The 23,924-nt window shown below is 58.9% G+C and overlaps 1 protein-coding gene across 1 annotated transcript in view; it reads right to left on the reverse strand.

Moving 5' to 3' along the window:
- Positions 1-21,272, reverse strand: part of FRMD5 (FERM domain containing 5) — a 54,292-nt gene extending 33,020 nt beyond the window's left edge. The window contains exon 1 of the mRNA XM_050978671.1: positions 21,135-21,272. Coding sequence (XP_050834628.1) covers positions 21,135-21,236 — 102 coding nt within the window. The 5' untranslated portion in view covers positions 21,237-21,272. The remainder of the gene's footprint in view (positions 1-21,134) is intronic.
- Positions 21,273-23,924: the final 2,652 nt, after the last annotated feature.

Below are 23,924 nucleotides of genomic sequence, written 5' to 3' on the forward strand. Positions count from 1 at the left end.
ACACAGCCCAGCTCCCTGTGCTGGGGACAGGCTGATCCAGGAGGGCCCAGCAGGCTAGCAGGGATGGGCTGAGCCACGGAAAGGTGCTATGTTAACAGCTGGCATTGCATGTGCCAGGATCTGGGTGCCCAAGAGGAGCGTGGGCAGTCACCAGGCTTTGAACCCCCCGGGTGAGAGCCGCCCCGGCCTGGAGCCCGCCAGCTGAGGGAATTCCAGAGCAAAGGGAGGCTGCCCTGCTGCTGTCTGGGCCAAGGAGGAGCTGAACCCAGTGGCCAGGCTGCTCTGGGGAAGAAGGGCCCCTCTGTGGCGGGCACACGGCGGGCATTGTCCGCTGGCCGCTCGCCCCCGCGGCCGTGCCCGCGAGAGCTGGGCAGGGGCTCCCGTGCCCACAGCCAGGCTCTGCTCCCCCCTCAGCCTCTGCCCGCCTCACCAGCCCCACCGAGGGGAGGAGAAATGGTGGAGACTGAGTGATCACAGAGTCCTGGAACGGTTTGGGCTGGAAGGGCCTCGAAGCCCCTCTCATCCCAGCCCTGCCATGGCAGGGACGCCTTCCACCATCCCAGGCTGCTCCAAGCCCCATCCAGCCTGGCTTTGGACACTGCTAGGGATCCAGGGATAGCCACAGCTGCTCTGGGCACCTGTGCCAGGGCCTTATCCCCCTCCCAGGGAACAATTTCCTCCTGATATCCCACCCAAGCCCACCCTCTGCCAGGGAGCACACATCAAATCGTTAATACTTAAGTTGGACCCACTGTGCAATTCCAAAATTCTCAGCCTCATCCAAATCTGAAGGAAATTATTTTGCTAAAACCAGTCAAGGCTGACCTTGATTGGGCTCCTGCTTCATCAAAAATGCTGAATTTTGGAGGAAAAGAGAGCAGGTAGTTGTATTTTGTGCTTGCACTGCATCCCTGCCTGCTGCCGGGAATGAAACTGGCTGCTCAGGGAAAACCAGGAAACAAAGGTTAATCCAGCAGCTGAGGTGCTGATGCTGGTGTGAAGATTACAGGCCCAGCAAGGTCTGTGGGCTTGGCTCTTCTCTCCTGGATGCCCCAAAATTAAAAGCTGCTTTGAAAATTCTCATTGTGGGGATCTGATGGCTCCGGTCCATTTCTGCAGCGTCTGGTGCAGCCCTGCTGTCCAGGGGCTTTGGGACCTGCATCTCAGGGGAGCTTTGTCCCTTCTTCTTCCCCCCTCAGTGGGCATCAACCCCTGCCCACGTGTGGCAGGTCCCTGCAGGGCTATCCCTGCTCCTGCTCCCCACGGCACGGCATGGCACAGCACGGCATGGCATGGCACGGCTCCTGTGTGCTGGGCACGGCTCCTGTGTGCTGGGCATGGCTTCCCCAGAAGCCATGCCCAGCCAGCTGCCAGACACAGCTTCCCTGTGCCAGCCATCAGCTCAGCTGATGCCCATTAGCTCTAATGGGAAGTTACAGAGCCATTCCTTCCCATCAGGAATAATGGGCACGGCAGGGATAACAATGTGGTTACCTCGGCTGAGCCACAGTGGCCTCCCAGCAGCTCAGGAGGGTCACGAGCCACAGCCTCATTCTCCAGGAGACAGAGCCAAATTAGCCGTGCATGGACTGGGGAAGCAGTTCCTCAGAGCAGGATGATGCAGGGTGAGCACGGAGACACCTCCCGAGGCACAGCCCTGGCAAAGCCTCCCCTGGCACCGGCAGCACTGCACCCTGCAGCCTCCCACAGATCAGAGCTGTGGAGCTCCCTGGCCCTGGGAGAGCCCTCTGGGCAGCTGGAGGGAGGAATGCAGGCAGCAGAGACACAAAGGGAGCACTCTTCCCACTCCAGCACCCTGCTCCAGCATCCTGCTCCAGTACTCACTCCAGCGTTCTCCTCCAGTATCCCAATCCAGCATCCCACTCCAGTACCCACTCCAGTATTCCAATCTAGCATCCCACTCCAGTACCCACTCCAGTATCCCACTCCAGTATCCCAATCTAGCATCCCACTCCAGTACCCACTCCAGTATCCCACTCTAGTACCCACTCCAGTATCCCAATCTAGCATCCCACTCCAGTATCCCACTTCAGTATCCCACTCCAGTACCCACTCCAGTACCCACTCTAGAATCCCACTCCAGTACCCACTCCAGTACCCACTCCAGTACCCACTCCACTATCCCACTCTGCCATCCCACTCTGCCGGACCAGTTCCTTCCCAGTGTCCAGGCAGCAGAATGGGACTCTTTGTTCACTTGTTCCCCACGATTCACGTTCACCCCCAGCTAATCCCCAGCACCGACTGGGTCAGGAAAGGATTGTCACATTTCTGTCCCCTCACAAACACAGGAGGCACTTCCCATCCGCAGGATCGAGCCCAACCTGCTCTCTGGAGCACTTTGCAAAGCCTAAATCCCGATCCTCCCCGAACATCTTGGATTCTGAGCAGAAACTTGGTTGTTTCTGGGTCTGCTTTGAAGTGCGGGTTGCACGAGGAGCCGTTTGCAGCATGAGAATGAGGATTGTGTAACGATTTCTCCCGGAGATAAGGGCCCTGCAGGAGCTGCCAGCCGGGAGCACTGGCACCGACGGCATTGGCAACGGAGGAGCCCAGCCTTGGGAATTTTTTTTTGTAAGTGTTAGTATTTCATAATAAAGATTGTGATTACTAATCCTAGGAAAGTGAAGCAGCTGAAGAGGCCTCCTGCTCTGATTTGGGTTCACAGCCTGGCCTGGAGGCTGGCACTGCTGCTTGGCAGGCTGAGCCAGAGTCTGCTCACATCCAGCATCCCGGGGGCACTGGGAAAGGGTCCAGGATGCAAACCCAGGGCATGTTTCCTCCTTCTCCTTCTTCTTCTCCACACACTCACTACCCTCACCCCCAGGAATGGGACCCTGCACTCCCAGCCCTTCTCTTCTCCCCCTCCCCATTCCAGAAGCCAACCCAGACCCCCGGTTTCCCTTCCCCACACTACTTCCCTTTGCTGGCCTGGTTTGCAAAGCCCCTTTTGCTCCTCCTCCCTGAGTTCTGTGGTGTTCCCCATTCCCTCTGTGCCCCGAGTGCCATTCTGTGCCCCCCAGGGGTGCCCCCTCCAGGGGGGCTGCTGTGCCCGGCCTGGGTGGTACAGGCTGGGCTCGGAGCTGTGCTGGTGAGCCCGGAGCTCTCTGCAGCTCCATGCCAGCAGGGAGCAGCTCCTCTCTCCAGCATTCCCACCCCGGCCATCTGCAACTTTCTGGACAGCGGTCGCTGTTTTTGTCCTGGTTTTGTCCTGGTTTTGGGATCAGCTGCCAGCCCAGCTGTGGCAACAGCTCCCACAAAAAACCCACAACACCCCAAACGTGATGAGGGTCCAGCTTACATGGGGAGAAACTGGCTGGGGAGCTGGCCAGCAGTGCCAGGCCCCTCACTGCTGCAGCTGAGGGCAGGTCCTGGCACAGCCCCTCCGGGGGCTCCGTGGCACAGGGGGCTGGCAGAGGAGGGGCACTCCCATGGAGGAGCAGCCTTGGCTCCCACGGGCGAGCTCTGCCCAGGACTCTCTGCCCCCTCTGGGGTCCCTCGTGGAGCAGAAGACCCTCTGCCCCCCCCAGCCCCGGTGCCAGCGGTGCCCCCTCCCGAGGCACGCGGCCCCAGAGCAGCGTGCATTAATTATTGAATCATCTCGTTAAACATTGAGATCACGGTGACTGACAGGGACAGGCAGGGGGACAGCGACGTCAGCAGCAGCTCTCCAGCTGCACAGCCACCTGAGTGCTGTCCTTGCTCTCAGTGCCAGGGGATCTGAGCTCCCCGAGTGCCCGAGCAGGCTGGAGGATGGAGCAGCACAGCCAGAGCCCCCCGAGCCCCCCCAGAGGGCAGGGCATGCTGGCAGCCTGGAGAGGGGTGGGCACTGGGGCTCTTGGGGACAAACTGTCCCACCGTGCACTGTCCCTTGTTCCCCACCTCCCTGCCCCTTGGGCTGGGCAGGTCGGGCAGGTGGCACCACAGGTGTGGCAGTGATTCCTCGAAAGCCGCTCGCCAGACGCCCATGGAGAGGGCCTGGCACCAAGGGCAGGGCTGGGGCTGGCACCACGCTCAGCCTGGCACTGCATCCTGCCTCCTGTGCCAGCAGCTCCAGCCTCTCTCCCTGCCAGCCCACCCTTCCTGCCCCTCCCGAGCTCCCCACATCCCCCTCCTGAAATCACTCCTTGCTCCCTCCCTGCACAGCTCCAAAACCTCACACGGCCCAGAGCAACTCAGGTTCCACCTTCCAGGACATGGCCTGTGCCTCTCCCTGTGTCAGGACATGAACCCTTCCCTGGCAGGGTGGGCAGGCCCTGGCACAGGTGCCCAGAGCAGCTGGGGCTGCCCCTGGATCCCAAGGCCAGGCTGGATGGGGCTGGGAGCAGCCTGGGACAGTCAGTGGGAGGTGTCCCTGCCATGGCAGGGGTGGCACTGGGTGGGATTTAAGGTCCCTTCCATCCCAAGCCATCCCAGGATTCTGCAGTTCCAGGGTTCTGTCACCACCATCCGATCTCAGCAAGGAGTCAGACCACGGAGCAAATGCCAAGGGCTGTTTGTGCACCTGAATCCTCCTCAAACACAGCTAAATCTCTGATGCCCTCTGGGACTTTTCTGTCTACATTTTAAAACACCCCCTGGTTACTCCTGTGCTGGAAGCAAACCATCCCAGCCCCGTCAGGCTGTGGCCAGAGGAATTCCCTGTCCTGCTGTAAACCCCACGAATTCTGCAGGATCCTCCTGGCTCTCCTCAGCCAGGGGACAACATGGGATTGGCTGCAAATGCCACCAGGGCTCTCTGTTTAATCTGAATTTTTAATGTTTATGTTTTACCTCGCCTCTCTGTGCAGTGACTGCACTGAATCACCTCAGTCTGATTAATTCCTGGCTCCTCTGGAAGAGTCCATGTGTTGTCCACATTCCCTGGAGAGCCTGTGTGGGCGAGGGCCACAGATCCACCACCCCTTGCACAGACAAACACCTCATTTTCAATGGGCACACACAGAATGATTAGCTGAATTCTTACCCCCAAAGCACCCACGGAGTTGGGGGATGCTCCTCCCCACATTCCCACCCACGGGGGCAGGGGTCAGCAGCTTGTCACTGCCATGAACTGGAGAGTTCCTGCCAAGGGCTTAAATCCACTACTCAGGGCTTTCCAAGGGAGGTTAATCCACTCCAAGGCAAAGAAAATATTTATCTCTCCATCCTTAACCCAGCTTGGTGCTGAGCTAGAACCAACACCTCATGATCCAGAGGCACCTGAAGCCAAGCAGGGCCTCTCCCCTCTCCCCTCTCCCCTCTCCCCTCTCCCCTCTCCCCTGCTCTCATGGTTGGTGGTAGATGAGAAACTGGTCCAGCTCCTCCACAGCACAAAAAAATCTCTGGTGAGTCCTGGATCCAATTAAAATTATTTCAGGCTTAATGATCCAAGGTGCTGCTGGTGATGGAGAAGCTGGCTGCTGTGTGAGCTCCTCATTTCATGCTGTCCCTCTGAAGGCAGCCAGAGAGGGAGCGTTCCCTGCTCCAGCAGCCCTGCTGGGCCCTGCTGAGGGCTCCAAACACGTCTGGAGCAGTGAGACCCGTGCCAGGGGACCCTGCTGTCCTGCCAGGAGCAGGGGCAATGCCCAGCAGGGTTCCAGCTCCCTGGCTGGAGCTCAGCTTACAGCTGGGGGCACAGGGGACCCTGCCCTGCTCAGCTGCTGGGATCACCCTGGGTGTGTGACAGGGATCACACAGAGATCACACCCTGTGTGTAACCAGGAAGCATCCCAGGAAATTCTCTCTGCTGGAGCCTCCCAGAGCAGCCCAGCCCCTCCCCAGGGGCAGTGGTGGCACCAGTGGCACCAGTGTCCCCGTGGCAGGGGCAGTGGCAGGCAGAAGTGCCCCAGCCTGCTGGACCACGGCAGCATCTCCCCGTGCTGGGATGCCAGAGAGACAGGAGGAGTGTTTGTGGGCTGGGTGGGATGTGATCACGGCTCTCAGGCACTGTCCCAAGGGCCCACAAATTGCAGCAATCTCCCCATCTCTCTGCTCTTCCTGCTCACTCTGTTCTCCCCTTCCTCTCCTTGCTGCTCTAACATTTATCCAGGCTGACAGCCTTTTCCCCTTCAGGAGCTCCTGAAAATGCTTTGCCCAGAGTTCTCAAACCTGGACTAAATTCCACTGCTGGGAGCTGCAGCCAGCCCAGCCCAGCCCCTCTGGGCTGCAGAAATCCCCAGAGCTGAGAGGGCCCAGCTGGGTTTGCTGCTGTTGAGGGCACCCATCAGGGCATCCCTGCTCCCATGCCCGTGTGCCTTCCCCTGGGGCTCAGCAGCACTGGGGACTCTGCAGGGGGGTCCTGAGCTCACCCACCATGGGTGCCTTCCCAGGAGAGCAGGGTGAGCCCAGCCCCACCCAAGGTGCAGCCCCTCAGCACCTGCCCAGGTGTCCCAGCACTGCCCCAGGCCAGCTCCCCGTGTATAACCAGGATCGTGTCAGGGATCACACCCTGTGTGAGATAGGGATCAGGTCTGGGATCACCCTGGGTGTGTGACAGGAATCATGTCTGGGATCACACCCTGGGTGTAACCAGGATCATGTCAGGGATCACACCCTGGGTGTGTAACCAGGGATCATGTCAGGGATCACACCCTGGGTGTGACAGGGATCATGTCAGGGATCACACCCTGGGTGTGACAGGGATCACACAGAGATCACACCCTGGGTGTGACAGGGATCACACAGAGATCACACCCTGGGTGTGACAGGGATCATGTCAGGGATCACACCCTGGGTGTGACAGGGATCACACAGAGATCACACCCCGTGTGTAACCAGGATCATGTCTGGGATCACACCCTGGGTGACAGGGATCATGTCAGGGATCACACCCTGGGTGTGACAGGGATCATGTCTGGGATCACACCCTGGGTGTGACAGGGATCATGTCAGGGATCACACCCTGGGTGTGACCAGGGATCATGTCAGGGATCACACCCTGGGTGTGACAGGGATCATGTCAGGGATCACACCCTGTGTAACCAGGATCATGTCAGGGATCACACCCTGGGTGACAGGGATCATGTCTGGGATCACACCCTGGGTGTGACAGGGATCATGTCAGGAATCACACCCTGGGTGTGCACAAGTTTCTGTGTCTCCAGCTGAGTGCAGGCAAGGTTCTGCCTGTCTGTTCCAGTTACTCACATCAGAGTGGGTTTCACCAGGGATTAGTGCAGCCCTGCTAAAGGAAAGGGATACTCCAGGATTCTGCAGGAGCACAAAAGGAATTGAACCTCTGGGACACCTGTAGGCGTAGGGGAAGCAGTGCAACTGGCACTGCTTTGTGTGCACACTGATTTGTTGCACAGGTTTGTGGCTGCCCCCTTCCATCCCTGGACGTGTCCCAGGCCAGGCTGGACAGGGCTTGGAGCAACGTGGGAGGGTGGAGGGTGTCCCTGCCACGGCAGGGGTGGGACAGGTGAGCTTCAAGGACCCTCCCAACTCCAGCCATTCCATGAATCTCTGATGATTTCAACCCCAAATAAACCCTCTGATCACATTTGCTCTCTCTGATGTGTTATTTGTCCTACCAGAACCAGGGTGATTTACCTGCATACACAGATGGGACAGGGAAATAAATCCTCATCCCTGGCCTCAGAGAGGGGAGGTCGATCTGCTCACCCCCCACGGGGCCCTCCCAGTGGCAGAGCTTGGAAAAGAGCCTCTGGTCCCCCCAGAAAGCTGCTGGGAGCTGCAGCTCTGCACAAGGAGACAGTGCTGCTGACAAAGCAGGAGAAGCTGCAGCCCCGGGTGCTCTGTGTGCTCCTGGAGGAGCAGCACTGCAGCGTGGACGCGCTTCCTTCCCGCTGCAACCCCGCAGGATCAGGGCTCCAACAGCCCAGAGTCCCCCTCCAGGCCCTGCAGGGCTCTGAGCTCCCCCTGGAGCCCTCTCCCCTCCAGGTGAGCACCCCCAGCTCTCCCAGCCTGGCTCCAGCCCTGCAGCAGCCCCTCCAGACTCACTCCAGGTCCTCCTGCCCTTGAGGTCCAGAGCAGGGGGCAGCTCCCAGCCCTGCAGAGAGGACCCCTGACGGTGCTGCTCTGCAGAGGGAGGCAGGGCAGAGGCTCCATCTGTCCCCCTGTCCTGTCACCACCTGCCCCAGTGAAAAGCAGGTTCTGCCCCCAGTCACCCCTTGAGGGTGATCCACCCCCAGCTGCTGCTCTTCCTGGGGAGCAGGAAAGGCAGAGCAGAGACCGAGCTGTCCTCGTGCCTGTCCCCAGGCACAGCCCTGGCCTTTGGGAACCCCCGGGGGCCTCCCGAGCTGTGCCAGCCCCTCCCGTTTCACCGGGCTCCAGAGGGCAGTGCCACTTCCCCAGCAGAGTGCCGAGCTCTCCCCAGCTCCACCAGGGGAGGGTTTGCTCCATTAGGCTCCCACAAGGCACAAATTGCTGGGTAGATGGCAGAGGAGGTGGCCCTGTCACTCTGAGCCACCGAGGAGCTCAGGTGGCTGCAGGGTCAGTGTGGATCCCGTGTCTGGAACAGGCAGAGGGGATGGAGAGGGAAGACAGCTGTGCCTGGCAGCTGGAGGATCTCCCCTGGCATGGCTGGGTGATGGGCACTAGCTCTGCCTGTGAGGGATGCTCCCCTGGGACACATTCCCCACTGCTCCCCAAGCCAGCCCCACACTGGGACACCGGGCTCTGGTGTCACCAGCACCCCTGGCAGTGCCATTGCACACTGCCACCCTGTTGGTTAAGATTTTCTGAGCCTTCTGAAGTTTACATTCCTGTAGCAAACTTTCTCATACACTTTCTGTAAATAACTCATTGTTTTGCATTCTTTTATGGAGGAGGTGAGATTTGATGGACTGTTGGTTTGTCCGGTGTCACTGGAGAGGTGGCACTGTCACCCTCCAACCCGCTGTCACTCTTGGAAATCTATAAATGCTGGAGTCAGAAAATAAACTTCCTTTTTTGCACCTTGGGAGCAGCGGTGTGTGCTCCTGTTGTTTCCTGTCCTGCAGTGACACCACAGCCCAGCTGCAGGCTGTGGGCTGGGGTCTGCTGCCAACCAAAGTGATAATCTGGGGAGAAAACAGCACTGCATGAACAGCTTCCAGTGCCCTCTGCAGCAGACAGGCTCATTGGTGTGAATCACAGTGAAATTCCCACACCAGCCAGGGTGGTGGGACACAGCATTAACAGCTGAGGGGCAGGAGAGGATGGGCACCGAGGAGAGGATGGGCAGAGGATGGGCAGAGGATGGGCACCGAGGAGAGGATGGGCAGAGGATGGGCACCAAGGAGGGGCAGGGAGAGGATGGGCACCAAGGAGGGGCAGGGAGAGGATGGGCACCAAGGAGGGGCAGGGAGAGGATGGGCACCGAGGAGAGGATGGGCAGAGGATGGGCACCAAGGAGGGGCAGGGAGAGGATGGGCACCAAGGAGAGGATGGGCAGAGGATGGGCAGGGAGAGGATGGGCAGAGAATGGGCATGGAGGAGAAGATGGGCAGAGGATGGGCACCAATAGGGGCAGGGAGAGGATGGGCACCAAGAAGGGGCAGGGAGAGGATGGGCACCAATAGGGGCAGGGAGAGGATGGGCACCAAGAAGGGGCAGGGAGAGGATGGGCACCAAGAAGGGGCAGGGAGAGGATGGGCACCAAGGAGGGGCAGGGAAAGGCACCCAGGGCAGGGGTGGCCTCCCAGCCAGCCTCTGGTAGGGCACAGCTTGGCAGAGGGTGGCACCTCCTCAGCCCAGGCCATAATTCCTGCTAGGATAACCCCCAGCCATGGAACAGCGTTTAAAATGAGGCTTTGAGGAATGAAACAGATTCAAACATTCTTTCCCAACAAACTCTTCCCTGTGAGCACAGCGAGGCCCTGGCACAGGGCAAAGGGCCTGCCCACCCTCTCGGGGAGGATTCCACCCCAGAATCCCATCCATCCCTGCCCTCGGAGTGGATCCATTCCCCGTGTCCTGGCCCCTCCCGGTGTCCCCGGCCCTGCTGTGCCCTTTGTCGGGAGCACAGAGCCATTTCTCCGGAGCGCTCCCCCTGCCAGCCCAGCCCTCTCCAGCTCTTCCCACCAGAGGTAATTACCTTAAGAGCTCATTAGGACCGCGGGATGTGCGGCTGCTGCCTGGAAATCGGCCGCTATTTTTATCCCACCGGGTAAAACGGGGCAGATTGACAAGAGCCGTCCCTCCGGCAGGAAGGCAACTGGCTTGTTACAAACGACTTTCTTTTGCTACAAAACCAGCTCCGGTCCCTTCCGAGCGGAGGGGACGCCCCTGCCGACCTGGCCCCAGGTCCGGCGCTGCCCCCGGGCCATCCTGTCACAATTCCAGCTGCGTGTGCAAGGACAGGGTGACCCCCAGCCAGCACCATCGGGGATCCTGCATCCCAACCCCTGGGCTGCTGTGCAAAGCCCCTGCCCGCCCCAAGGAGCTCTCCAGGATCAGACTCCACGGGTCCTTCCCAAACCCCAGCCATAAACCTGCCCCCACGGCCCCTGGTCACCCCCACGGCCGGGCAGATGCTCCCAGAGTTTCTCCACGAGCAGGAGCAGAGCAGGAGGATGTCAAACACGCTGGAAATGTGTATGGATTGCAAGGCCATAAATATTTGAAGGGGCTGAGTGAGTCTGTTCTAACGCTGTGCAAGCTCCAGTGCCCCTCAGCCCTTCCCTTGGCCAGGATGCCAATCCCTGTGGCTCTCTGACTGGCCAAATAAAGACCAGGATAATTGCAGCACTTACAGAAGTGCTGTGGTGGGGCCTCGGCAGTTTATCAGAGGGCTTTTTTCCCAAGCACACCTGAAAGGAGCCAGAAGCACTCACCCCTGCCATGCCTGCTCCCTGCAAGGCTGCTGTGCTGCCAGGCTGCTCACCTGGAAGAGTGCAGCAGGCAAAGGGCTGGAATTCCTCTGCTGGAGCCCCAGGGCACAGCCTGGGGATGGGGATGGCACAGCTCCCGTGGGGGCTCTGACAGCTCCTGTGGGGGCTCTGACAGCCCAGCACGCCCAGGGCACACCCTGGGGATGGCACAGCTCCATTTTTGCTCCGTTGGATCAATTCTGTGTCAGCACCTTGCTCCTGCCCAGAACAAAGCCCAGGTGTGGAGCTGGGGTTGCGTGGAGGGGGTGTGCTCCTGCCTGAAGGGCAGATCCTGCCTGGAAGGGCAGAAACCTGTCAGCAAAGCAGCAGTCACAGGCAGGAAGAAGCCCTGCCGTGTGCTCCAGGAGTGGCTCCCAAGGAGTGGTGGCAGGCTGGGGAATCAGTCCCTGCTGCTTTGGGGGTTGGTATCCACCTGCACAGGGGAACAAGGCCAGCCTGGGGTCACACAGGGAATGAATGCTGCGGGAGAAAGGAGGGACAGCAGTGACAAGGGTCACAGGGAGAAAAGTCTGCTTGGGTTTAGGAGGAGAACCTTAATGCTGAGGAGGAGCTCAGGATCACCAAGATTTCAGCAGGGACGTAGCCAAGAGAGCACCTGGGGAGGAGGTCTGACAGAACCAGGGCGAGGGCCAGAGCCCAGGCTCAGTGCCACCGTGCCAGGGGGCCACCAGTGTCCCTGTGCAGATGGAGGAGGACGGGCTGGAACAGCAGGAATGCTCCCAGGACCCATCACAACTCCATGCCCTGCGCCTGCTTCACTGCCACTGCAGCCCCAGCCCTCTCCTCTGCTCCCACATCTCTTCTCTTCCAATGGCCCCAGGAGATCCAGGTTTCCAGGTCCCAAAAACACTCTGTTCTCATTCCACATTTCCTTTGGAAAGCCATTTTTACTTGCAAGCCAGAAATATTAGTCAGCAAACTGTACAGTGCAAGGCTAATGAGAACTAGATCGATTCATGAGAAGTACCTGCTCAGCAAATTTATTATTTTCCAAACATAAGTCTATTGGATTCCAGCTTTTCCCCCATTCCCAAAACACCAAAACACTGCCCATTCCATGAGTTAAGTGTATAAAGGATAGCTGCAATTGCTACCTGATCCATATATTCTTAAAGTCTCTTTCCAGCTCCGTGGAAAGAGAATGGAATGGCTGACTCAATTTTTGTCATTTTTTTATTGAAGAAACATCCCCCATAGGCAGCTGGATGGATATTTCCTTTGGGATCCCAGCCTGTGTTCCAGGGTAAGAGCCAACACGAAACAGCCACTATAAACCTTCTGAAAAACACAAGCCCCTCATCGATGTGACAGATATGCCACTATAATTAAAGTCTTTGGCAACAGACATTATGCAGCCAAAATATTCTATTTTGGGCTGCAGCATCGATCTGATCCTGACATCACGCATTAACGAGCTGAGCCTTGCTGGCTGTGGAAGCTGCTGTTAATCATCATGGAGAAAACCCACCTGGATTGTCTGGTGAGACACCAGTACCTGCCAGGCCCACCTGCATCCCCCCTGACCCAGCCCAAGGGCTTGTCCCTGCTCAGGAGCCCAGGGCTCGTGTTCTTTACTGCCAGGAGGAAAGATTAAAGTAGTGTGAGCCTTGAGTTTCCAGTGAGCTGCCCAGTGCAGAGACCTGGCACTGCCAGGACAGGAAAATGGGACTCAGCCTTGGCTTGGCTGTGGTGGGACTGGGGAAACGGAGGGAGGCTCCCAGCTCCAGCAGCCAAAGAAAGGATGGTAAAATTATTATGGCAAAATTATCCTGATAAAATCATCAGGGTAGAGCCAGCAGTGCCTGCACCTCTCCAGGAGGAACTTCCCAACCTTTCCATTTTCCCAACACCACGAGGTAATGACAAAGAGCCAGGAAGGTCTGCAGTCTGCAGAGGAGCTGTTTCCATTTACAGCAACTTCCCTGGCCAGGACCACAGCCTGGGAGCACAAACCCTGCCTGGTTTCTGTAAGGAGGACGGGGATCAGCAGGAAGGGACACACAGAGCTGATCCCGTGTTCTGAGTACAGCCCTGCCCCACCCTGGGGTTACATAAACCCAGCCCTGCTGTGGCTCTGCTGAGCAAAATCAGATTTTCCTGGATTGCACCCCCAGTCCCTCCCAGATAACAAGCTGGAGGAAGCACAATGGCATCTTGTAGTCTCTGTGTGCAAAATTAACCAAGTTTTTGGTGAAATTTCAGCTGCCAAGTCACTTCTGCTGACAAAGACAATGGCACCGGTGAAGGTGATGTGCTTGGAGGGTAATTAATGCCCAAGAGTAATTAAGGGCAGAGCAGGGCCTGCAGCTTTAAAAGGACGATGCAGGAGGGACAAAACGCCCAGCTGATCCCATCAGGTCATTCCTCCACAGTTGCACAAGTCCTGGTTTTGCTTAGAAAATAAAGAGTTTTCTCTACCAGCACCTGAAGCCCATTCCCACACCTGCCCCAGGAAAACATCAGGCTCTCAGGACCAGGCATTGTTTGCAACAGAATTATCAAATCCCAGAATGGTCTGGGTTGGAAGGGATCCTCAGTGGTCATCCAGTGCCACCCCTGCCACGGCAGGGACACCTCCCACTGTCCCAGGCTGCTCCCAGCCCCAGTGTTCAACCTGGCCTTGGGCACTGCCAGGGATCCAGGGGCAGCCACAGCTGCTCTGGGCACCTGTGCCAGGGCCTGCCCACCCTGCCAGGGAGGTATTTCCTCCGAGAATCCAATCCAAACCACCCCTTTCAGAGCCAGGGCAGGCTCACACGTCCGCCAGGCCCCACACCTGCCCACCCTCCCAGGGAGAAAATCCTGCCCAATATCTCACCTAACCCTGTCCTCTGGAAGGAAACACATTTCCAAATGATTTATTTTCTGAAGAGCAAGGAGCTGGTCCCCAGGATCTGGGCAGAAGAGCTGGCACACCTCTGCCAGCACTGCTCACCTGGCTGCTGCCCCAGCACCCTCTGGCATCCTGACTCAAACCACGCGGGCACACACGCCTCTGGGTGTCACATTTCATAAGGTTTCCTCTCATTTTCACTTTTTTATTTCTGTTTTCCAGGAGTGCCAGTGCTGTACAGGCTGCCGGAGCTCGGTGACGCCTGGGGACGTTCCCTGTGCCAGCCCCTGCTCAGCCCAGCACAGCGACAAAACCCTTTGGTGTCCCCCAGCGAACAGATTCCCGCACGGAGCTGGCTGCTCCCACCCCGCTGCCCTTCACGCTCCTCTTCCTCACAGAGCAGAGGAGCTGTGGCAGGGCCGGGCTCTGCAGGGCCGGGCTGCTCCCGCCGCAGCCCCAGCAGGGCTCCAGAGCGCACTCCTGCTCTGCTGACCCGGACAGTGCCCCTGCCTCTCTCCTGAGCCTGGGCAGCAGCTGGCAGAGCTCTGCTGGCCTGGGCTGAGCGCAAGGGAAACGCCTCTTGTGGTGACAAAGGTGCCGCATGGTATGAGTAACAAAAGTTACCTGTTTTTTGAGAGAAGGAGCTGCAGAGTTTGGAGTTGAGCTGGGAACTGATCGCTGGCCAAGAGTTCTTTTGTTAGTGAAATGTTGTGATCACCTGTTGAGTATCGTTGAGTATCGTCATTAACCCTCTATTGTGGAGAATTCTTGTTTTTCAGCACCACCCTTGCCTGCTGCCAGGAGGATGACAACTCCCCCTCGGACGGTGGGGAGGGAGGGAGGGAGACTGACTTTACATCTCAGGAGACACGCAAATTTATCTCAAAACCCAGACTGCATTGGGACGAGACCCTCACCAAATCCTGGAAAATACCCCAAAAGAGACGAGCCAAAGCAGAATAGAGAGGCCAGGGTGGTGTTTGGACAGCAGGGCCAAGGTCTGAAGCCGGCAGAGATGCTGAGAATCTCGGTCACTCCTCGCCCCAACTTAAACCAAGTCAGTCGGACCCAGGAGCCCCTGGACTGAGAACCCATGTTGAGCCATGGGTACACCCCACTGCTCATGCCAGGACAGGAGTCCCGGCTCTACCCATGGGGACTGAGCTGTAAAATCCTTCTCTTCTGGTTCACTGCTGGGAGTGGCAGGCAGGAACTCGTGCACCTGCCGAAAACCCTGTTTTGAGCTGATCACCCTTGATCAAGGCATTAAAAAGGAGGAATATCTCCAGCCCTGCTTATTTCACCGCATAAATCAGACTTTACAAATTGACCAAATGCCACGGTGGGTGCAACCCCATGGCAGTACAAGGGGAGAGCCCACAAATCAGGATAGGATTTATTTACCTGAGTTCTGAAGGTTCCAACAGGCTGGTAGGAACAGCCAAAAGTCAGTAACTACTGTCCCTGTCAGAGGAGGGCATTTAGCCCCATCCTTGGAGCCACCTGGTCGAGCGGGAGGTGTCCCACCCCCCGGCAAGGGCTTGGAACAAGATGAGCTTTCAGGTCCCTTCCAACCCAAACCGTTTAAAGATTCTACGATTCAGTGATCCCTTCCAGTCACCCCCAGCCCTGGCATGACAAACTCTGGCCCAGGGCAGCCACGGTGTCCATCAGAACCTGCTGCCATCTCCTGTGCTGTGCAAGAGCCACAGTCCCTGCAGACACTCACTGTGGGCACAGCAGCCTCACAGCAATTCCAGATCATCAATGCTCCCTTACTGCTAGAATAATTTACCCTGGAAGCATTTCAAAGAGAAGAATTTGACCTGAAACCTTCTTATTTGCAGAAAGAACTCCAGAGCTTGCTGTAACCAAACAATAATTGGGTTTTCTGCCCACTAACAAGTGGCTGATGGCAGTGGCAGCATTCAGGGCTCTGCCACAGTCCCCAGCCCGACCCCAGGCTAAGGAGGGATTGTCTGCTCTCCACAAAACGGATGGCAAATAAACCCCAGCTCTTCCCCCACAGCAAACCCTTGTCTGGCTTCTTCCCGGCCTTCCCCTTGGCACATGACACGGGACAACAATGAGCACAAGCCATCCTGGAGCACGAAGGGCCCATCAAGGAGCCACCCCCCTGAGCCAAGGGGCAAAACCCTGCCACAGGGTGCCCAGAGCAGCTGTGGCTGCCCCTGGATCCCCACAGTGTCCCAGGCCAGGTTGGACACTGGGGCTGGGGACAGTGGGAGGTGTCCCTGCCGTGGCAGGGGTGGCACTGGGTGGGATCTGAGTCCCTCACAGCCCACAGCACTCCAGGATTCCGTGATGCCTCACACCCTGCAAGGACCCCACCCCTGCATGAGCTGGGGAGGAGTTTCCACAGACTGGGGGCACCTTCAGCAGGGCCCTGCCCACCCTCCCTGATGGCATCTCCTGGAGGGTCTCCTCCCCACACAGGCCTTGTCCACCCCACACACGCTCCCAGAGGAGCCAGCTCAGAGGTTTCAGTGATGTGCCAGGTCACAGAGGGCTCTCAGGAGCTGTCAGTGCCCCTGGTCTGCATTGGGCAGACCAAGGCATCGTGTGAGTCCTGGCACTGCCAGCGCGTGGCCACCGACGTCATCCCCGTGGCCACGATCCCGCTGGGCTCCCGGAGCCTGACTCAAAAATCAAAAATAAGTGAGCTGCTCACGGCACTGGCAGTATTCCCCAGACACCTCAAAAGAAGCCTCCTGCTGCACGTTACCTAATTCTGACATGACAGAAGGAGCAAACTCCTTCTTCCTGGTGCTGTGCTACGCATCCCTCTGCAATGGCATCTCTGTGTGTGCGTGTGCGTGCGGACATCTACATCTATATCTGACTCTGTGTCTGTACTTGCCTTCAGCATCCTCCACAGGAAAGTGATAAGCAAAGTAGTTCTGTCAGGAAATTGGCTCCTGAGGGGGGAATAGCCGGCGGGTTCACAGCAGGTAACGTTGTAAAACAGGTATGAAAAGTGAACAGAAAACAGACATTTCAGCTCGCAGAGAAAGAACAGCAATAGAAATATTTTCTACGGGTTTGCAGAACAACTTGGGGTTTTGCTCCCACTGAATTGTGAGTGAATATTGTCCCCAATTTTCAGTGGACATTCAGTAGATGTTTTCCTCAGCTGCCTTCTGTATCTTTTGGACATAAATTTAAGAGGAAAAGGAGATGAAATGCTTCTTTGACTACTGTTTTCCCTTCAAACTCATTGTGCATTTCAGGCAGTTCCCTCCCGAGCCTACAAAACCAAGTGTATGCAAATGCTGGAGCCAGGGGCAAAGGAGCTGCCCCGCCAGCACAACTCACAGAGACACAGCTGAGCCACAGCGATGGCTTTCTGCTGCAAACACATTTCCAAGGCTATGAATAAAAACATGGCTTTGAACAGCCAACAGCAAAGCCGTGCTGATGCTTTCAGCCTCCCTGGGACCCGCAGGCTGGAGCACCCCGTGCCCGCTGCCCCAGCCTGGGGCTCCCCTCCCTGCTCTGCGCTGGGGCTGCTCGGGGGCTCTGGAGGACCAGGAGAGCAGGGGATGCTCGGAGGGCCCGGTCCGGTGCTGGCCCCCAGCCCGGGACCCCCAACCCGGGACCCCCAGCTCGCCACACGCCACATTTCTGTCAATGGCTTTGGCCCGGGTCCCTGTCCCCGCACTCCGGCTCCAGCTGTGGAGGTAAGGGAGGGCTCTGGGACAGACAGACAGACAGACACCACAGATGGGCACAGAGCCCCTGGCTGGTGGTGCTGCCGGGGGTGGCCCTGTGCCCCCAGCGCATCCCCGTGCTTGGGGCTCCGGGCAGAGCCGCCCCCACGGAAGCTGTGGTCTCCTAACCTACTTCCCGGGAAAGGCAATTGGAAACTCTCCGAAGATAAAAAGATAATGAACAAATAACCTTCACTGCCACAAAGCCCCAGCTCCCCTTTGTGCTGCTGCCTGATATTAATGATCCTGTCAGGGCTCCTAAAGAACTTCGTGCTCCAAGTGGGAAGCAGGGGGCTCGTCCCAGAGTGCAGCCTGGAGCTCGCTTTCATTTCTTCCCAATCTCAGGCAAGAAAGTTCTTACATTCTGCATCTAAGAAACCATATATTTATTTTCTCACAACTCCATGTTCCTGTTGTTCTACTGGGGTTTGAAACAAAACACCACTGTCTTTTCAGGAAAATGCTTGATGCATCGAGCAACGGCAAATCATTAATTATTTCGAGCCTTTTATGCCACCACTGACACCACAGCGAAGAATTTAAAACATTTCCTCAGACAAGAAACTCACTGACAGCAAACCACAGCACTGCTGTGTGTTTCAGAGCTCTTTTCATGCCGATGGAGGAGCCTGGCCAGCAGCCTGCACCACGGAGCACGAGGGGTGAGACTCCAATTAAACACCCAGCTACACCGGCCCCTCTCCGCGGAGACAACGCCTTCAGGAATGGCTGTCCCTGACTGCCAGCCCCCACTCGCCGGGGACACATCTCGGGGCAGTGACACCCGTGACCAGGGTCCCCACGCCCACAGGTGGCAGCCAGCACATGCCAAGGGATGGGGCAGGGATGGCGCCGCTGCCTCCCCTCACCTGAAGGAGCCCACGCACAAATCACCACCTCTATCGCCCGAGGAGGTGCCTTGTGGCCTGGGCTACTGTGTCACCTTTTCCCAGCCAAGGGCCCAACATCTTCCTGTTCAGGCAGCCGAGTGCTGGCAGGCCTGAGGGCCCAGCCCTGCTCGCTGGCAGACACGGACCAACCCAGACAGATGCTGGGACAGCATCTTCCCCAAAGCAGCACATATGGAATTCACAAAAAAACCTCACGACAAAAGGTTCACGGAGGTGCCAGCCCCACTGCCCCGACCCATTGCACCCCATTCCCTGTGCCCGTGGCACCTCTGTCCCCCCAAAAGCACCTGGGGGGCCCCAGGGATGAGTCCTCCAGGCTCCTCTGCCTGCTTGGATGGGCTCTTCAGGAGTGAAAATTCGGGAAAGAAAAAGAGGAAGGATTCATCCCAGCTCAGACAATGAACTGCTCGTTCTGCATGGGAATATGAACAAAGCAAACCTTGGAAAATCAAATAAAAAAGGCTTTATTTAGAAGCAGAATGCTCAGGTATTATCTGGCAGCAGCAAACCCCTACTCACACACCTTCATCAAGCACAGCCAGAGGTTAATTTCATGACAGATTTCAGCGATGCCATTATCTGGAATGTAAATAAACCTTCTCAAAAATCAGCCCTGCCTCCAGCGCTGCCTCCTCCTCCCCAGCAGCGCAGCCAGATGACCCGTCAGACAGGCCACGCTCCAGGGAGGGCACAGAGCCTGTCCTCGTCCCTGCTGCCAGGGAGGACACACGGGCACAGCAGCAGAACCAAGCACAGGCACAAACTTCCAGCCCCGGCCCCGCCGCCAGACGGATCCCAGCACTGCGTGAGAGCCGCGGCTGCCGCTCCGGCCAGGTTCTCCGGATTCCAGCAAAAATAGAAAGACATAAATTACATCCAACAGGCGCAGAACCAGCCGGGGTGAGGAGACACTGTGGATCTCGGCAAGATGTGAAATCTCTGCACTCGTGAGGGAATGACCTTCAAAACTCATTCAGCGCTCGCAGCCTGCGCGGTGACGGTTCCCTCACTTGCGAGACATTACACATTCCTGCTATGTTCTCCCTAATTTCGCATGGACTATAAATACTTGGCTTATAAGGCAGCATGAAAGCGAGCGAGAGCAAACATATAAGTGGGGTAACCTTGCTCGTCAGGGTAGCAGGAGCAAATTCTCCATCCATCCCTCAGGTCGCGCATGCTAAATGCCAGGAATCCCTGTTTACTATGCTGCACGTAAAATATCAACCGGAATATGGGACCGAGTCATATTTTCTCCTTAAAAAAACTGACATGCGAAATGACGACACCTTGTCAAATTGTCTTAAGGGCAGAAAATCCAGATTTTTCTGAACTGCTCTGCCCACACTTTCTCTCCCAAACTACAGTTTCCCGTTTAATTAGTATTAAAAACAACCTCTGAGAGACGAATTAGTTTGGCTTATGCAAAATAAACTGGGCTGCTGCTCCAGCCGTTTACTGGGTCACACTTTACAACCCCGGCGGGGGAGGTGAGCAGGGACCGGCAGCGCTACCACCATTCTTCAGTGGTATTTGCATAAATCACCCTATTTATCGATTTTAGGCTCTTTAGGCCAAAATGACGGTGCCTCCCATAGCCTGCAGCCTTGGTAACCGTCCTTTGGCATTATCACCAGAAGCAGGTTTGTGCCTGGAAATGAAAGGATGTTCACCCCTCCTTGGCATCACAGGCCAGGGAGGGCTGGGGGCCCCCGAGGCTGGGCGGGGGGAGCTGTTGCTATTGACGTGTTGAGTCACCTTTACTCAAAACTCTGCCCCGAATTTTCCATCGCCCACGGGCTGGGCTGGGGCCAGCCGCCTCCAGCAGCAATCCCCGCGCGTGCGGCTCCGCACAGGTTTTTGTGAGCTCCCTTGCAAGGATGATGCTGACGGCAGGAATGAAGCGCAGGAGCAGCCGGAGCCAGGGATGCTTCTCTCAGCCCCCGGTCACACGGTCCCGGTACCGGACTCGCTCCAGCGGAGCCCGGGAGTGCGTTTCCCTAGTTTTCAGCAATACGACACATCCCACGACATCTGCGAGCTGAGCGATGTCCCTCGCAGCCCTGGCAGCCCAGGGTGACGGCCCCGACCACGGGTCCCGGTCCCGGTCCCGCCCGGCACGGGGGCGCAGGGGGCGGCGGATGCGCGCCCGTGCCCGCCGCTCCGGACGATTACAAAACCCGAGCGCTCATCACGGCGAGCCGGGCGCTAACGGGGGAGGCAGAGCGGGCACCCGGCCGCAGCGGGGCCGGCAGGGTCTGTCCCCACCAACAGCACCCCCGCAGCATCCCTGCCCCGCGGGTCCCTGCGCCGCCCTGCCCCGCTGCATCCCCCGTACTCCACTTAGCACCCACGTCCTCCCCGCGCTGCGCGCAGCTCCCGCGCCCGGCAGCGGAGGGCTCGCCCCGAGCGGCTCCGCGGGGTACGGCCGCGGCTCCCCGGCCCCGGGGCGGCCGTGCCGGGCTGCCCCTGCCCCGCTCCGGCTCCGGCTGCGCTCCGGCTGCTGCGGGCATCACCGCGGCGGGGGCAGGCGGGCGGCTCTCGGCGCCATCCCCGCACCCCTCCGCGGCTGGGGGGGTCGCAGGCGGAGGGGCTCAGCCCCGGGGCTCTCCCCGCCGCCGGCAGCCGCGGCTCCGGTGGCCGCCCGAGAGCCGGGGGGAGGCGGGCGGCGGGAGCGGGGGGGCCGCCTTTGTTGGCGGCGCGGGGCAGCACCGGGCCGCCCCCGCCGCTCCGCTCCTTTTGTCTGCCGGGGCCGGCGGCAGCGCGGCGGCTGCGGGGGCAGCGCGGCCCCGGTGCCGGTGCCGGCGGCGCGGAGGCTGACCTGGATGGTGCAGGTGTACTCGCTGTCGTCCAGCAGCCGCACGGTGCAGTTGTACTCGCGGTCCAGGTTCCTGCTGCTGCCACTCATCCACCTGCTCAGCATCTTCCCGGGGCGCGGGGCGGCGGGCGCTGCCGGAGCCCGGGCTCACATCCCGCTGCCGGCGCGCTGCGGGGCGGTGCGGGGCGGTGCGGGGCGGTGCGGGGCGGGGCTGTGGGCGCGCCCCCCGCCCGGTTCGGCCCGGCCCTGCCCCCGCTGCAGGCGGCGCGGAGCGGAGCGGAGCGCGGTGCCCGTGCCCGTGCCCTGCCCGGGCCGCGGCGCTCGGCGGGCGGGCAGGAGGCCGGGCCCGGGGGTCGCCCGGCGCCGGCTGCGGGGGCCAATCTCGGCGCGGCGGCGGTGACGGGCTCCGCCGCAAACCAATGCGGCACGGGCGGCACGGCCCCGCCGCCTCCGCCGGGAGCCCCGCGCGGGAGGGAACGGCGGGAGCGGGGGGCGGCACCGCGGGCACCGGGCACCCGGGGCTCCGCCGCAGGTGTCCGCTCCTCTGCCCGCAGCCTGGCGCCCACCGAGGGGCTCCCCCGCAGCGGGGACAGCGGGTCGGGACAGAGCGGGGTGCCCCCAGTTCGGTGGCACCGAGCATTGCCGGCCATGTCCAGCGGGGTCGGACGTGTGGCAGGGGGCACCCCCCACCCAGACCCCCGATCAGAGGGGCGGGGGCTGCCCCAGAGACTCTGAGTCCCCAAGGACAGCAGGTGACTGGGCGTGACCCGGCTGGCCCACGGTCCCTGCCAAAGGAACCACCTGTGCCCAGCTCTCTTGTCAGAGCCCAAGTGCATTTCTAGGCTGGGATCCCCATGGAGGGTCGGCAGCTGCCGTGGTCCTTCCAGCAGAGCCAGCCAAAGTGCCAATGTGACCCCCAGGACGTGAGCTTGTCCCTTGGTGTTCATTTGTCATGGAAGGAAACCTTTAAATCTCTGGCTTTTGGACAAAATGGACTCCAAGAGCCATCAGTGCTGATGGGATTCAGCTGGTGCTGCTCTAGGGCAGTCAAATACCTGGTGGCAGCATCAGCATCACCCAGGGAGAATGGGATCCTGAGGCCCTGGCCATGCCCCTGTGCCTGGGTGTCACACTCCCCAGGGCCCCACTGAGAGGTTCAGCAGTGCTCCCCGCAGCACCCTGGCTCCACACACACCCACAAATACCCAGATCAAGCAGGCCACAGTGAGGACTGTTAAGTTGTCCCCAGTCTCTCACTGCACCACAGGCCCTATTCCCTCTGCACCTTCCTGGCTCAGCTCCCCTTTGCCTGGAGCCTCACCTTTGTCCCCCTGCTGCATTCCCAGCCTGCAGTGCAGCTCCCAGCCTCCCCCAGGAGCACCAGCCTCCATGGACCACAGCTGTCCAGCCTCTTCCCACACTCCCTCTGCCCCAGCTTTGCCCGTTCCCTCCCTTCACAGCCAAAAATGTGCTTTACAGAGCCAAACTGCTCACCTTCCCCAGCAGCCCTTCCAGATCTCTGCTGCCTGCAGGGCAGTGTCTCCTGCACGTTTTTCCAGCTCCCATAGGAAGGACAGCTGCTCTCAGGCCAGTGGCTCTCCAGGCTCTTCCATCCCTGACCCTCCAGTGTGTGGGGCTGGGATCCTGCAGGATCCTGTGGTTCAAGGGTTACCTCATGGTGGGTGATGAGAGATGAGTCTCTCCAGCCTGCTGGCCCATCCCCAGCCAGGCTGGCTGTGCGAGGGCTGCCTGTCAGGCTGGGCACCTCTGTGACCCTTGTGCCCATGGAGGGAGCTCCGAGGCCTAGGCTTGGTTATCTCAGTGTCCAACAGGCCCTAAATCCAAAGGTCCGGTTCAGGCAAAGGACAGAGCGGAACACGAGGTTGCAGCAGCAGTGCTGCAGCCCTGGGAAGGACATTATCCTGAGAGAAGATGTCAGCAGAGCCAGGCCTTGGCCTGTGTGGGCTCTGCTGGAGGCTGGATCCTGCAGCTCGCAGGACCACGGGCTGTGCCCAGCACGTTGTCAGGGGCGTGCTGCCGAGCCCGAGCAACAAGGGCGCTTTTCACAGCCCCGGCCCCGCTCCCCAACCATCTGGGCACTCGTACAAAGATGCTTGTATTCACCAAAGTAGCTGCCACTTTGTCATGGATCCCACTCTGCATAAATTGTTCATCTGCCTCCCAGCTCCCCTCTGGCCCAGCTGAGTGCTGCTGAAGAATGGGATCTGGGCGCTGGCAGGTGCTGCTTTCAGCGAGCAGCCGGGGCTGAGCCAGCTGAGCAGTTTAATGAGCCATCACTGACGGCAGCCCGGCTGTGCCCAGCCTCTGCCGAGCCACGGCCCCGCCGCAACTTTGTTCCTGCACCCGGGGAACGCTTTTGTCGAGGTTGCCGTTTTCTGCCTTTTTTCCCCGCGGCCGCTGGCTGAGGCAGCCCAGGCACCCCTCGGCTGAGCTCACCCCCCTCTGCCGCCTCTGACTCGTCCTCGAAACAGGGAACAGCTCTGGAGCCCGACAGCTCCACGCTCCCCTCTCAAAACACCTGACAAGGTTTCCACAGAGCGTATCAAAGGCTGGCAGATGCCTTTATAAAAGTACTCTCTGTTTGCAGCTTTGATCGACAAGAATGCACTTTTCATGAGTAACGTCTTTTTCTTCCCCCTTTAATAATTTATACTGTAAATCCTACAAATTCTCCCGATTTGGATTCTCTGCAACTTGCAGTTTTGAGCTAAAAAATTCAACATGCAGCTTTCCAAAAGTAAAGTGAATTCTTAGCTGTTTGTTTTCCAGCAG

Source organism: Serinus canaria, chromosome 10 (assembly GCF_022539315.1).
Source record: "Serinus canaria isolate serCan28SL12 chromosome 10, serCan2020, whole genome shotgun sequence".
Lineage (NCBI taxonomy): Eukaryota > Metazoa > Chordata > Aves > Passeriformes > Fringillidae > Serinus > Serinus canaria.